Raw genomic sequence first — 14,766 nt, forward strand, 5'->3', positions numbered from 1 at the left:
CACAAAGTGGGACACTGAAAGCAATGGGTAGTGTCAGCTTTCTGGCAGGTTTGCCTAGTGGTTTTACCAAATGAAGTTCCTTGCTCTCCTCTGCTTTGAATGATTTGAATAAGTAAACATTTCTGTGTTGCCTGGATTGCTCTGAAAGATGCAAACCAGGGTCTTAAAACTCACAGCCTGGACAACTAGTTTGAAACCCCTGTCTGTGTGTGGGGGTGGAGAGTACTGAACGCACCACACATATGAGTGTACAGCGAAGTTTTTATTGGACAGTACAAACCATTGTGCAGGAATAAGGCAGAACATCAAGGCGAATCAACTAGGAATTTCAAGACCAGAGTTAAAGTGACAGTTATGCATGTGAGGCAAGCATTCTGAAGAGGGAAGAGGGTGAACACCATTCCTTCGGGGCAGATGACAGATGCACAAAGACTGGAACCACGGGTGGGAGCCTAGTGGGGGCCCTCCGACAGGCCTGGGGCAGTGGGAGCTAGAGAGCCCGCCCGAGGCCCCGGGAGGAGCACAGCTGTCCTTGCAGGTGCTCTAAAGTGGCTGGAGGGGGAGGCGGGAATTAGGAAGTGCTGGAGTCAGGAAAGCCCTAGTTTGGAATCAAAGAAACCACACGATTTGGAGTAGTCCGGCTGCTGCTCACTTCACCGCGCCCAGCTTTTTCAGCAGTCTCTTGCCCTTGAAAAGCAGCCCCTTTTTCTTTCTCGAGGACATTTCCCTGCCTCTCCCAGGACTACCAGTACCCACAGATGATGCAGGTGACCCCGAATGGAGATGGGCTGTGGGGGACGGCGCTCTCCTTGCTGTACCTGACCCCTCAGGAGGAACCTGGTAGGTACAGTGTGACAGTTTATTGAGTGTCAGCGCCAATACCACAAGCCACTCGGCACACCACACGCCCGGCCCACGCACAGGGAGGGAAGGAAGGGAGAAAGGAGGGGTGTTCTTTCTTCTTTCAAGTGTTAAGGTGCCATGGGAGCACGCCCCCGCCCCGCGCCTCTGGCCACGGTCTAGCTGGCTCAGGCTGTGTCCTCAGGGCAGAGTGGCCAGTGCTTTGGCAGACAGAGCTAGGAAATCACTTCCTTTGTAAATTAAGACCAAAAGTAAGGGGAAAGCTATTTTAAGTTGATAGTAAAATTGGCCGAGTACCCATCAGTAATCTCAAAATCAAACGTTCTTAAAGGGAATTTTGTTGTTTTTGAAAGCTACTTGGGTCTATAAACCCTGGTATGGTCAAGTGCATTCCTGGGTTAGAAACATTGGAGATGGCACACTGGTTGAAAGAAAAAAAAAAAAACTAAAATGAACCTTAATTATAATCAAAGAAAGCTTAAAGGCCCTTATTGTGTGCTATCATCATTCACACACAACTGGAGATGGAATTTTGTCAGTTGTGTGCACAAGGTTGAGTTTCAGTGTCTCCATGACCTCAGCAGCTGTGCTCACGTGGCACCTGGTGGCCTCGCGCCTGACCTTGCCAGAGCAAGCGCCCTCCTACTGCATGTTCAGTATTCAGCAGGCAAGGGGTACCAGCCAAGGGGCTTCAAGCTTGCTTGGATTTAAAATCAAGGTCTAACTCTAATGGAAAACACCTTGTCAAGCATCCCAAAGTCACCTGAAGATACCGTGTCCTCTGTCTAAGGCAATCACCTGAGCTGCGTGTCTCACAGAACTCAGGATTGCATTGGTATGCCACCAGACCAGCCTTCCCCCATGTCTTTGTGCTTTGAAGAGAAACTAAGCTCTCATTAGAAAGAGGTATGGTGATTGCAGGCTGCACAGGCAGTGCGTGAGCACCTCCAGCCAGCCCCCTCACCGCTCAGCGGCTAGATCAAGTGACGCTTTAAAGTACTGTATATCTGCTGTAGTAAACATGTGCGAGGTTGTGCTTTTCCCAGAGTGGCTACCAATGCAATACGCAGCCTCAGTCATGAGCAGACATTGGAGCTCTCTGCGTAAACAAACAGCCTCTTAAGAAATATGTTCCCAATGTTGGCCTTTCAAACAGTCATGTGACTAGTTGGAACTGGTCGTGAAGCACAGGTCACCTCACTGCACAGTCAGCTTTACAACTGAGACCAAGTGACACCCTAATAGTTTAGGTCCAGTGATTTTTTTTTTGAGACATATTTCTTTTTTTACCCCCACAGTGAACCTTAAGTCTACCATGTTAGTCCATTAAGGTAGCTTAGGTTGGTATTTTACAGGTATCTTCAGTTGCTCACTTACGTGAAGGCTACATTGCCTGATTAAGGTGTGAAATGAACACTCTTCTTCTGTTTCCAAGCAGATGAGCAAAGAAATAAAAATATATACATAAAAATATAATATAGAAAAACTCGCAGTGATGAAATAAAATAAAAATGAGACACTAAACATGAATGTTATCTAATTGCTCGTGGCAGTGTGATCTTTGGTAGAGGGGCTGGCACCCTCACGGGGCAAGTCTCCACCGCTGCCCTTGAGGACAAGGACAGGCCAGTACTCTTCCTGTTCATCAGACTGAATGTGTGTGTGTCACGTGGTGGGGTCCCTTGTAAGTGTGGGTCGATTAGAACTGAAAGGGTCATTTTCTGTACAGTAAGATTGGGAAGTAAGCATTTTTAGGCACAACCCCCAGAGACAGGCGGAGGAAAAATTCAGGGTGTATGCTTTCAGGCCAAGATGTAAAAGTAACAAAGACTGTATGAGAGCGTGGGTGGCAGTGGCAGGGACACTGAGCATGCTGGGACAGCCGCTTACCCTCTTAGCCTTGGAACGTGCCGGCGTGTCCTGTGCATGGTGGGACGGGGCATCCGAGAGATAGACTTCCACGTCGTCAGGCACTTCTTCCAGGAAGTTTGAAGGCACAAGGCCTTTCTGCCCATTGAGCTCCCCCTAAAAACACAGGTGAGGGAGAAGGACCGTTTACTCCTCTTCCCACGAACCCACTTCTCCCTTGGCTACAGGAACAGACAGCTCAGAGCAGTGTGGGGGACTCACTCTGGTTCAAAGGAGGTACGACTTGAAGGGAATCGTGTTTCCAGACAACCCCAATCATGACAGTGACCTCTGTGACCTGCCCTGGTCTGGCCGGTGGGGCAGAGCTGAGCAATCTGATTTATCGAGAGGCCTGGGTGGTTCTTAGCACCAGGCCTGCCTGGAGCCTCCCTGCAGGCCATCTTAGTACATGGGTCTCAACACTGGGATCTCAGCACACCTGGCACACCAACCCAGACAGACTCACTCCATTGTAAGGTAAGGGTGGGGGGCAGAGAACAGCTCGGTGAGTTAACCTGGCAAAATGGAGCATACTTTCATCCCCCTGGCACACACGTGCAGGAACCCCTGCTTCATACTGGAGCCTCCTTCCAGACTTTTCCACCCACTCACATCTCTGCATGTGCAGGGTAGGATCATGGTCCACAGGTCGGGCTGCTATCTGGACCGAGGGCGTCACAGTCCACCACTGTTGCTTCTTCCCCCCTCAACACCAACCTGCCCCATATTTGCCCCAAACCAAGCCCCAGACCTGCTGCCCCAGGCTCATGGGCATCCGTTCTCTGCTCACAGGTCTGGGTGACAGCATGAAATAGTCCGCCTCCTGCATCAGCATTAAAGCCGCCCGGGCACACAAGTAACAAGGGCAGTAAACCCATGGATGGGGTCCCCCAAGGGGCAGAGGATGCCTATGACTCAACCAGAAACAGCCCAATTAAAAAGGGGCAAAGGACTTGAACAGACATTTCTCCAAAAAGGAATGCAATGGCCAACGTCATGACTACAGAGAAGCGCAGAACAAAGTCAGGTGGTGCCCTTACCTCCCCTGGGATGGCTACCGTCAAAAACAACAAAATTACCAAAATGCAGGAACCAGTGCTGTGAAGATGAGGAGGGGTTGGAGCCCCGGTACAGCTGCTGTAGGAAAGCAGCCAGCTGGATCCTCAAGTACAAGTACAACCCTCTGACCCCACAAGTCCACTCTGAGTTCATACCCCAAAGAGAGAGAAACCAAACATACCCAGTGAGTGAAATGGGGCGTCTTTATATTTCAAAAACTTACATAGTAAAACCCATCCTCATCAATTTCACCGAAAACAGAGATGATGTCTCCTGTGCAAAACGTGAGCTCAGCCTGCAGGGACAGAGCATGCAGTGAATAGCCTTGTCCCCTACAAAGTGGGTTTTTCAGAAAAGTTCTTTGTGATTTACCCTTTTTTCTTATTTGGTATTAAGCTACTCTTTCAGTCAAATGAGAAAGAAAGGTACAACATTAATGAGTGCCTCTGTTCATGGCCTCTTAGAAACAGTGACCCCTTGAAACCAGGCCACCACAGGAAGGCGCAGAAGTGCCCCGATTCCAGCCACACGCAGGTCACTGGCATGCCCACTGTGGTCTGTCCTTACAGCAGTCAAACCATTAGCTTTAGCACCTGGGATGTCAGGGAAATGTTCCTCACCGGGTAAGGACCTTTAATAAATATTCTCCCACTAAGTCTAAGAAAATCTGTGCTCAATTATTAACCAAACGTCTATTTCGGTGTTCATGAGGGGCCAAGCTCTAGGCTGGGGCCACACAAATCTCGTATAGGTGCCCCCAAATGCACTTGTCTCTCTAAACGTGAAGATGGGAACAGAGAGCCCCTACTGAGGGCCACCAGGCACCAGAGAAATGTCCAGCCTGTTCAGAGCTCTCTGCACTGGACCCACAGGCCAGTCCCTTGTTGGGCATCACAGTATCACTGGGTGCCAGTGATGCAGACACCCCACCCTCTGAGAAAGCTGTTCCATGAGGTGAACACCTAACCTTTCATGTCTGAGGCCAGCCCCTGCGGTTTCATTCGTGTGCACAAAGTGCAGACCCTCCCTCAACCTCCAACATGGGGGCTGAACTGCCATACTAGTCACTGACGCCACGTGGCTCTTAGTCCTCTCTTCAGGGTGACACTATTGGGTACTCAGCACTGGGCCTGAGCCACAAACTGTCTTTCCAACAATGGCCACTGTACCCTGAGCATGTGAGTAGGCTGCCCGCCTGGCCCCCTGCTGAGCAGTTAACTACTCTAGGAGCCAGTCCTATCAAGTCACATGACTCTAGCATGGTGCTCGGGGACACTATGGGAAAAGCAGTGAGTAATGGCTGGTACCTCGACATCAATGTTGGGTGAGCTTTCTCTTGGATCGTAGTCATACAGGGCCACCATTCTGCGCGTGGACACTGAGTGCTGCCTGCCACTTCTCCTGTTCCTTTCTGCTTACAGCAGGGGAAGAAAAAAGCCATCATGACTTCATTGCACAGCAGTGGGGCCCCTTGCCCTTGTAACTGTGGCAGTGGGCCCAACATGACCACCTGCTACCAGGTCTCAGGCTCATGGACACTGGTGACAGCCTCTGCTTTGAGGTCAGTCATCTGGGCTTACTATTCCTATGCTTTGTCTTACTGTTGAATAAGCAAGCCCATCTTCGTAGGGCCTGGGGATGATGTTTCCTTAAAACAAAATATATATATTCCAGAGGTAACGACCAGGCTCTAAATTGCTAATTTCACAGAGGACATTACAACTGTGAACTTATGAAAGTGACAGGGACAGTCCACATGTATGCTCTACTGAGCTGTCACTCAAATCATACAGTCCATTCTTCCTGACTATACTTCTATAGGTTGTGATCAACTCATCAGGTCACATCACAACTGTGACCTTCAACCCAGTCTGTCACCGCTGAATCCAATATGCCCCTCATTTCCCCTCCAGCCCTAGGTAACCAATGATCTGTCTCCTGTCCCAATGCGTTGAGTGGAATCTGCAGCACATAACTTGGGGACTGGGCCTCTGTCATCTAGATAATGCTCCCAAGACCCGTTCATTACAGGTTCTGTCCTTTCTTCTGTTCTCACTGGGAGGCAGGTGGCACTGTGTAAATGCATCGGAGTTGCTACATCCATTTACCAGTCCAGAAACAACTGCTGTTTCCAGTACCAGTGTCACTGTCAGTCCTGTAGTTTAGTACATGAACACAGTCTCCATCTCTCTGAATTGTGGGACTGTACTGGAGGTTCTGCAAAGTGGTAGTGGCAGCAGGTGACAGTCCATGCCACACTGTTACCGCCACTTGGCCAGCTTGTTTCATTGTAGCTATTCTGCTGAGTGTGCCTCAGATTTCCATCACCGGCTCTCTCAGTATTTCACCGAGGTTACACATCCATCCACAAGCTGAATTACCATCCATTCGTCTATCTTCTTTGGTGAAATGGCCATTCAAATCACCTGTTGACATTTCTGTTGGGTTGTTTTCTTGACGTCAAGTTTTGAAAGTTATTTGTGTATCCGAAATACAAACCCCTTTTCAGATGAATTACTATAAATACTTCCTGCCAGCCCATGGCTTCTCTTCGTTCTCTTAATGGCATCTTTTTAAGCTTAGAAGCATTTAGTTTTGATAAAATCTAACATTTTTTTTCTTTTATGCATCATAATTTTAGTATCTTACCAAAGAAATCATTCCCTGGTCATCACAAAGTCTCCCCTCTGTTTCTTCTAGAAGTTTTGCAGGCTTAGTTTTTATATTTAAGACAATGATCCATTTGGAGTTCTTTTTTTTTTTTCCAATATAACAATATGGCTTGAGATTCATTCTGGGCATATAGGAACGTCCTGCATTTGTTATTGAAAAGACAGTTCTTTCTCCACTGAATTTCCTTTTTACATTTATCAAAAATCAATTGACCAAAAAGTGTCGGTCTGTTTCTGGACTCCATTCCGTCTCTCTGATCCAGTGCGCGTTTCTCTCCATCACCACCTTGTCTTGATTAGTTCACCTTTATTGTAAACTCTTATGATCAGGCTGTATGAGTCCATCAACTTTGTTCTTTGTAAAAATTTTATCAGTGGTTCCAATTCCTATTGCTTTTCATATAAATTTTACATTTAGCTTATTGATTCTACTCACATCCTAACCTGGACTCTGAGTTGAACTGCATCCATCTCTAGGTCAGTTTGGGGATATTTCATATCATAATAATATTGAGAGCATGGTTTTATTTAGAAATTCTGTGATTTCTTTAACCAATGTTTTATAATTTTCAGCATACAGACCCTGACATATCTTGTTAGGCTTAACTCAAAGTATTTCATGTTTTGTTGTGTTATTGTAAATGGTATTTCTAAATTTAAATCTCAAATTTTCATTGCTAACATGGAAATACAATTGCTTTTGTAGCCATTGACTTTGCTAAGTTCACTTGTTAGGAACTTCTAGTTCTGTTTATATTATAGGTTCTTCAAGATTTTCTAAGTAGATTTTCATGTCACCTCTAGTCTGCGCCATTGACTCCTGTTCCTCCCTGACTGTGCTGGTCAGGAGCTGGATCAAGGGGCTAGAAGAGGAGGCAAGGGCAGATGGGCCTCCCTCCAGGCTCTCAGTCTCTCCCCAGTAAAGGTGAGAATTCCTAGGAGCCAGAGGGCAAGTAGATGTCTAGCTATACTTAGAAAAATAAAACAGAATAAAGAGATATTTGATCTAATGGATGATGTAATTCAAGTTACTGGTTTTTAGTGGATCACTTCTAGGCTTTCTGGGTCTGTGATTATAGCCCATCCTCTCTCCTCTGTGAATCCATCACCACTGACATCAGGAAAGGAAGTCAACCATGAAAGGCAGTATGAAGTAATGGGCTCAGAGAACTTCAGCTCATGGGCTTCATGTGGGCAGTAGATTCATATAAAACCTTAACTGTTGGAGGAGTTTACTAATACCAGAAAGGTTGATACATTTCATTATTCTTACAATTATGCACATTCTTTGAACCACTGAATTTTGACTTTGAAGTCTGATTTAGAAGTTAACCTAGGCCCCGGCCGATTGGCTCAGTGGTAGAGCATCAGCCCAGCGTATGGATGTCCTGGTTCGATTCCTAGTCAGGGCACACAGGAGAAGTGCCCATCTGCTTCTCCACTCTTCCCCCCCTCACTTCTCTCCCTCTCTTCTCCTCCTGCAGCCATGGCTCAATTGGAGCAAGTTGGCCCTGGGCCCTGAGGATGGCTCTATGGCCTGTGACTCAGGTGCTAAGAGCTCAGCTGCTAAGCAACAGAGCAACGCCTGAGATGGGCAGCGCATCGTCCTCTAGTGGGCTTGCCTGGTGGACCCTGGTCAGGGCTCATGTGGTAGTCTGTCTTTCTGCCTCCCCTCCTCCCACTGAATTAAAAAAAAAAAAGGTAACCTAATGTTTCCATGTATTAAAACCTTAACTATGAATGACATAAAACTGATGTCTCCAACTACTTAGAAAAAGTAGACACTTTTTTTTTGTTTTGTGGTTTTTTTTAGTAGACACTTTTTAAAAGAGTAGATTCCTTGCACATGGGAAAAATGAAAATCATATAAATGTCAAGTTGCTTCAAAGTTCAGTGTCTGCTAAGGGTCTGCTTCCTGGTTCACAGACAACCATCTTCTCGCTGTGTCCTCACATGACAGAAAGGGCAGGGTGCTCTCCAGGGGGCCCCACCCTCATGACCTCATCCCCTCCCAAACTTCTCACCTCCTAACACTACTGCCCTGGGAGATAGGATCTCAATACAATAGTCTGGGGGACACGGATGGACAATCCAAAATGACCACGAAGCAGGTGTCTATCAGGTGTGAAAAACTTCAGTGAGCAGGGCTGTGCTTCACCTTCGGGCAGAAGGTCCACTGCGTTTGCATCAGTGTCTGGGTTGGGTGCATATGTCTGTAAAGCATGCAGAACCCTTACCACCCTGCTCCACAGCGCGTGTTTTGTACAAGGACAGTCAGTGGTGAATTTTCAGACACCTCTGGCACATTCACGCGCCACCTGCACGGTGACAGCCGGAGAGGAGACCCACCAGCGAGTTCCGGTGAGGGGGCCACTTCTTACCTATCTTCTCCACTGGCGTGTTGAGCGGGAGGAAGCCTTGTCTGAGGAGCTGGTCCATCATCTCCTCATCGTCGGCTTGGATTTCTGAGACCATGTTGCAGGGAATGAGGCCAAGTCGCGCACAGGTCTCCCCGCGGTAGAAGCCATCTGCATCCTTATCACCGTAAACCTGGGGCGGAGAGAACCCAGGCTCAGAATCTCCCACCTGCTTACAGTGCAGTGGTTGGCTGGCTCAGAATCACATCTGCTTACAGTGTGGTGGTTGGCTGGCTCAGAAACACACCACCCTTACAGTGCGGTACCTGGCTGGTTCAGAATCATGCCACCCTGCTTACAGTGCAGTGATTGGCTGGCTCAGACTTACGTCACTGTGCTTTCAGAAAGATCCTGTGCCTTCAGGACACAATCAGACACAGATTACAACCACATCATAGGTTGTAAGCAAGAATGCCACCTGTCTGCGTATGCACACAGCCCTCAGGACCAGGTTGGGGCACCACAGGGCCCTCCGGGGCAGGTTTGAAGTCACACAGGGGGGAGAGGTGTTTGACGAAACACACATTCCCAACCCCCACCCCATGGAAGTGCCAGGGAGGCTATGCGCAGGGAGATTTCCTCCCTGAGAAGACAGTGTTGGCGGCTGTTCCAGAGTAGGACATCTCGGCCAGGAGGGGTGCTTCCTGTCACACAGCGGCTGGCACCAGCACCATCCCCAGGCCCTGCTGTCAGCAGCAGGACCCTGCTGCTCCCCAGGGCCCCCATGGGCCCAGGCTCACTCTGACCTGCCAGGCCCGCGCCTCTTGACAGTCGGACACGCCATACAGGACCCACCTTGATGATCTGCCCCTCCTTGAAGGGCAGCTCCTCCTCCGCAGCGTCAGGGTTCGGGGACATGCTGAGCGGGTCGTAGTCAAACAGTGCCACGAAGATGCGGGCCGGGGGCTCCTCGGCGCCGGGGTCGGTCTCAGAGTCCTCATAGAAGTCAGGGGAAAGCCTGTCCCGGTCGCTGTATTCATCTGGGAGGCGAGCCACAGAGGACAGAGCTCGATCAGCCCGGGGACTTGGACACACTACCCTTCTCTTTTAAAATTGCATGTTACATGTGGGCGGAGATGGGTCTTCTTGGCCAGGGGTATGAAAAGCCTGTGGTACACACAAGCCAGGTACACGGACACAGGACTGAGCCAGGCAGCTGTACGTCCTGGGACAGGCCGAGTTCTGACACTGCCACGCTGGACAGGCCATTCGAAGGCCATCACAGGTACCACAACGTTGTCTCCACAACAGGCCGTCCAGAGCTCAGTGGGTGCTTCAAAGGCATTTGTGCATTAGTCACAGTGGGACGTGGCTACCAAGCTGTTCTGTTCTCTTAGCTCTAAACATCTGAGTGGCAGGGCGGCATTCTTCATTAGTGAGGATGAGTGACTTCTACCCACGATCGCAGCTAACAGTGACTCTTTCTGAACCCCAAGTTCACATGCACATAACACGTTAGTGTTGCTGCAGACACGCATCTCTGTCATCATGTACCGTGACCTAGATGAGTGTGCACATACATTGTACACATGGAGAGGGAGAATGCATGGGCTAGCCGCTGGCAGAGTGTGCGGTTCTCATCAGTGAGGTAGCCAATGAGAAATGCTGCGTCATCAGAAGAGAGGGCAGGCTGAGACAGCAGCCAGTCAAGGCTTGCTCACCTCACAGGAATGCATGAGGGGGACAGCAGGTTGTCCCAGGGGTGTGGAGAGACAGGTGATGCAAACTCAACTAAGCCACTGGTTTTTGTCACCAGCAGAAACATGTAGTCGAAAAGTAAAAAGTGCCTCATTTTTGGGAAACAATGTCTAAAGTCCAGTGAGATATTTACATTATTTAAATTTGGAATCTTTTCAGAATGCCCAGATCAGCTAAAAATACAGTCATCTCCCTTCTGCGAGGGAACAAAACATAAACAGCGGGCCTCTTTAATTGTTTTGTTTATAGTCAATGGCAAGATCTCATTATTATCTCAATAGTGCAACGCCAATGAGACCCCGAGAGTGGAAGGAGCGCAGGGTGCAGCGGCTGTCCGTGTGGGTGGGAGGGGCTGCAGAACTGCTGTCAACACCAGCAGGGTGCTGGGCTCCATGCGGTGGGACTCGGCTGGAGGTCTGCAGACAGCCTGACTGCCAGTGTCACTGAGAAAAGGGCAGTCGGCCAGTCAGCAATGTTTACAGCCTCTCCCCTCTGTGCAGGTAACCCGGAGGGAAAGAAGGCGCCTTCCTCAAGGGCTGGCCTCACTCATTTAGGGATTGGTTTTTATAATATTTCCTCTCTGGAAGTGGAGAAGTTGGGCTGCTTCTCCTTCTTTTGGGGCTGCTGAGCAAGATTTACTTTTGTCTTCTAAAAATGTAATGGGGCCTGACCTGTGGTGGCACAGTGGATAAAGTGTCGACCTGGAATGCTGAGGTCACTGGTTCAAAACCCTGGGCTTGCCTGGTCAAGGCACATATGGAAGTTGATGCTTCCTGGTCCTCCCCCCTTTCTCTCTCTCTCTCTCTCTCTCTCTCTCTCTCTCTCTCTCCTCTCTAAAATGAATAAATAAAATCTAAAAAAAAATTTTTTTTAATTTAAAAATGTAGCAGGACCGTTAATGTGAGGATATTTATAAAAAGATTTTATTTCTCTTGTGCTATTTCTGACTTCTTTTTGCCACAATGGAGAGTTTTCTGTATTTAGAGGAAAATGGTATTACCAGTCATTTAAAAAATATATTTAGATTAAGGACTAAGCAGCCATGTGTCCTGTGATTGAAAAACAGACCAAGGTGTCAAACAGGCACTTACCGATGGACGGGACCATCACTGGCCGGGCCCTCGGAGGGACAGTGCTGCCGTGGGGAAACCTGCGACCCATGTGATCTGCCCTGTCAGCTCGTCCTGCGGTCGCTGGGTTTCCTAGAATCTGAAGACAGAACAACAAAGTCCTGAGTCTTGCCAGCCCTGGGAACACAAGAGTTAAGTCAGCCAAATCAATTCAACTTATAAGCAGAAGCTGTAAAGGCAACTAAACTTAGCTTTTAACTGAAAGGTTAGCTGAATGGCCTGGAAGACAAAGCCGCTCACCCCAGGCACCCCGACTTCCACAGCAGAGTTTCTTTTCAACACCCTTGGGGATGGGGGGTGGGAGGACAGAGAGAGTTCCTTGGGAGGCATCGTGGTGTTGCTGCTCCTGCTGCAGAAGCTAGACATTTTGACCCAAAGTAAGAGTGACTTAAATACAACTCCTTGCCCCAATGGCCCCTTTGACTATGTACAGCCGTGACCTATAGGCTCTCATTGAATGATCACAAAAGTGGGAAAATGCTGCACGGCCACAGGTCCCACTGGGACAGAACTGTACGTCAGGTTACTGAAAATTCAAAGACAGAAGTTTCTGTGTGTTTGAAACTCAAGGCAACCTCCTGGCCCTAATTTGAAGACACCAGTCATATTTAGACTAACTTAATGGTTGTCCTGTATGGTTGTGTGTCTCTAACATGCATTAACAGTCAGAATCATATCAGATGATCAAACCAAAACCTCCTGCTCCCTGGTAAGTAATTTGAGTGGGGAAATCCTTGGGACCCAGGGAAGGAACAATACTTTTGGGGTTCTGATGAAAAAGAGGGCTTGTTGCAGGCAGGGCACAGGCTGTATCTGGTCCACTGTGACCTTCTTATGGACAGATCATAAACTGCACGGGCTCAGAGCCTGGCCCACCTGAGGTTTCACCTGTGTGTTCATGGGTCACTCAGGTGTGGGAGGAGCAAACGTTCTGCAAAGAGGACAGCCAGAGATGAATGAAGCCCCTGACAGCCACTGACAAACCTAGAACACAAGGCGGGGGCATGTCTAGAACTGATGATGAAAAAATCATTCTGAAAACTGAATGCAGGGAAAAACTTTTGAAAACAATTTGCAAAAATGGGTCTCTTCAAAAATCATTACATTTTTTTCCAATTATAAATGAAGGCCAAAAACCTAAAACCACACCAAGAAGAAAACCTTCAATAATACCCGTAGTCATAAATCAGTCCCTCCGTTCGTTTTGAAAAAGTATGTGTTGTCAAACTTTTGGATAATCATAGTTCAGCTAACCCTTAATTAAAATTTAGATTCAGTTGTCCTTTAATTAAAGCAGCCATAATCATCGCTGATTTGGGGGCAGGGGGGAATCGTTATTCAAAAGCAAAATAAAGAAATCTTGAGCACAAAAGATTGGGAAGCGATGGGCCAGGAAATCAAAACCGCATGGAAAACTAAAGACAGGCAGCAGAGAGTCCCGGGGAGGCACCAAATAAAGAGGTAAAATGGAGGATGCAGACGGATTGGTCTGGCAAGCGGAGGTGAGGAGGGCTCACTGCACACACCACGGGGCCTTCTGCAACTCGGGGAGAGGCCTGTGCGTGTTGGGCAGTCGCCCTACACTGGGGTGCTTTTATGCTTTTCTTCCAGACGTCCAGACCCACGGGCTGGTCCCAGCCATGCCTCCTGGGGGCGGGCCTCTCCGGGCTCAGGCGGCCATCATCGCTCCTGACGACGGGAGTGGGGTCCACCTGCTCCCCAAAGTCTTCTTCAATGCTGGTCTGCCGGGTCAGCGTCCGCCGCCGGGCCAACAGGGGCCTCAGGCTCCTACAGGGACAGAGCCCGGGGCCTGGGCTGCCCGTGGCGGCTGTGTTTCTGAAACTAAATCGCAGGTCCTCTTCTTCACTCCCACAGTCCAGGCCACTGTCTGGGCTCCTGGTGGCTGAGCGGCTGAACCGACAGCCTCTGTCCTCGAGAAGGAAGTCCTCAGAGTGGGGGCCCGCTGCAGAGCCCCTGGGTTTGGCAGGGAACCAGGAGCCCTGCGGGGCCTTGTCCCCCCTGCAGGGCCTGGCGGGCCTGGGCTCCCGGCCCCTGGACGAGCACCCTAAGCCCTGTCTGTGCAAGAACTCACAGTGCTCTGCGTCCTCCTCGGCTACTTCAGGGATACTGAACAGTCTCGTACTGTGCGGGGCCTGCGGGGGGCACTCGGGCTGCTCCAGGAAGGCCCCTTCAGAGGTCTTATGCTTAGAGCACTCCTAAGGGGACGCGTGTGACAAACGGTGTGTGAGTAGACATGAAGTGGGCCGAGGGAGGGAAAGAAAACACAGACAGCATTAGTCTCAGAGGCCATGAGGGCAGGGAACATGCTGCCGGGGGCGGGGGGTAGCATGCTCACTCAGGCCAGGATCTGACATGAAGATGGAGCCGGGCAGGGGAGGCGGGTGCAGGGTCAGACCATGCAGCTAAATCAGGGAAGTCGCTGGGGGCTGGGGTGGCCAGGCGGCACAGGGCAGGACCCTGCCCAGGCGGCACAGGGCGGGACCCTGCCCACAGACCAACGTGCTTGGTTCTGTGAGCCTGTGTGCCCGGAGTGCCAGGGAGAGCTGATCCCTGCCGGCCGCCCCACAGTCTCAGGCAGCTGCCCAGCATGGCCCAGCCAAATCACAGAACGATTCCTCTCCCCTTTCACTCTCCTGTCGCACTTAGCTGCAATCCTTCTTTCCCACTTAGCTCAGGATCACTTTTCTCCCAGGCTGAAATTTAAGTATGAAACCAGGACCTTGTCACTCAGCACATGTCCTCGCTCTGGGACCAGCACCTGCTCCACAGTCTAGCCCACTAATGTCTGCAAAAGTCTGGGGGTCTGCCCCTCCTCCAGGTTCTAGACTGCGAGGTCTGAGTGGAGAGCTGTGTCCTGGCCCCCAAGGGCCCCAGGGCCTGGGCCAAGCTGGCTCACCCAGGGCATGTGTGCCGCGTGTCTGCACAAGCCTGCCCGGACTATTCCCCAGCCTCTGTCTCTGCTGCGCAGCAGGATCCCATGGGGGTGTCTCTGCTTTGGGA

The 14,766-nt window shown here is 49.8% G+C and overlaps 1 protein-coding gene across 15 annotated transcripts in view; it reads right to left on the reverse strand.

The window, feature by feature from the left end:
- Positions 1-243: 243 nt before the first annotated feature.
- RIMBP2 (RIMS binding protein 2) overlaps positions 244-14,766 on the reverse strand; it is a 136,086-nt gene continuing 121,563 nt past the window's right edge. For 7 of the 15 annotated variants that reach the window (XM_066260837.1, XM_066260836.1, XM_066260840.1 and 4 more), the window contains 8 exons: positions 13,272-13,961; positions 11,707-11,824; positions 9,713-9,897; positions 8,882-9,050; positions 5,136-5,239; positions 4,052-4,123; positions 2,752-2,886; positions 244-837 (listed from right to left, as the gene is read on the reverse strand). In XM_066260837.1, coding sequence (XP_066116934.1) covers positions 649-837; positions 2,752-2,886; positions 4,052-4,123; positions 5,136-5,239; positions 8,882-9,050; positions 9,713-9,897; positions 11,707-11,824; positions 13,272-13,961 — 1,662 coding nt within the window. In that variant the 3' untranslated portion in view covers positions 244-648. Of the gene's footprint in view, positions 2,286-2,751; positions 2,887-4,051; positions 4,124-5,135; positions 5,240-8,881; positions 9,051-9,712; positions 9,898-11,706; positions 11,825-13,271; positions 13,962-14,766 lie in introns of all 15 variants that reach the window. The other 8 variants (XM_066260847.1, XM_066260846.1, XM_066260845.1 and 5 more) reach the window with 4 other exon arrangements.

Source organism: Saccopteryx bilineata, chromosome 2 (genome assembly GCF_036850765.1).
Source record: "Saccopteryx bilineata isolate mSacBil1 chromosome 2, mSacBil1_pri_phased_curated, whole genome shotgun sequence".
Taxonomy (NCBI): domain Eukaryota; kingdom Metazoa; phylum Chordata; class Mammalia; order Chiroptera; family Emballonuridae; genus Saccopteryx; species Saccopteryx bilineata.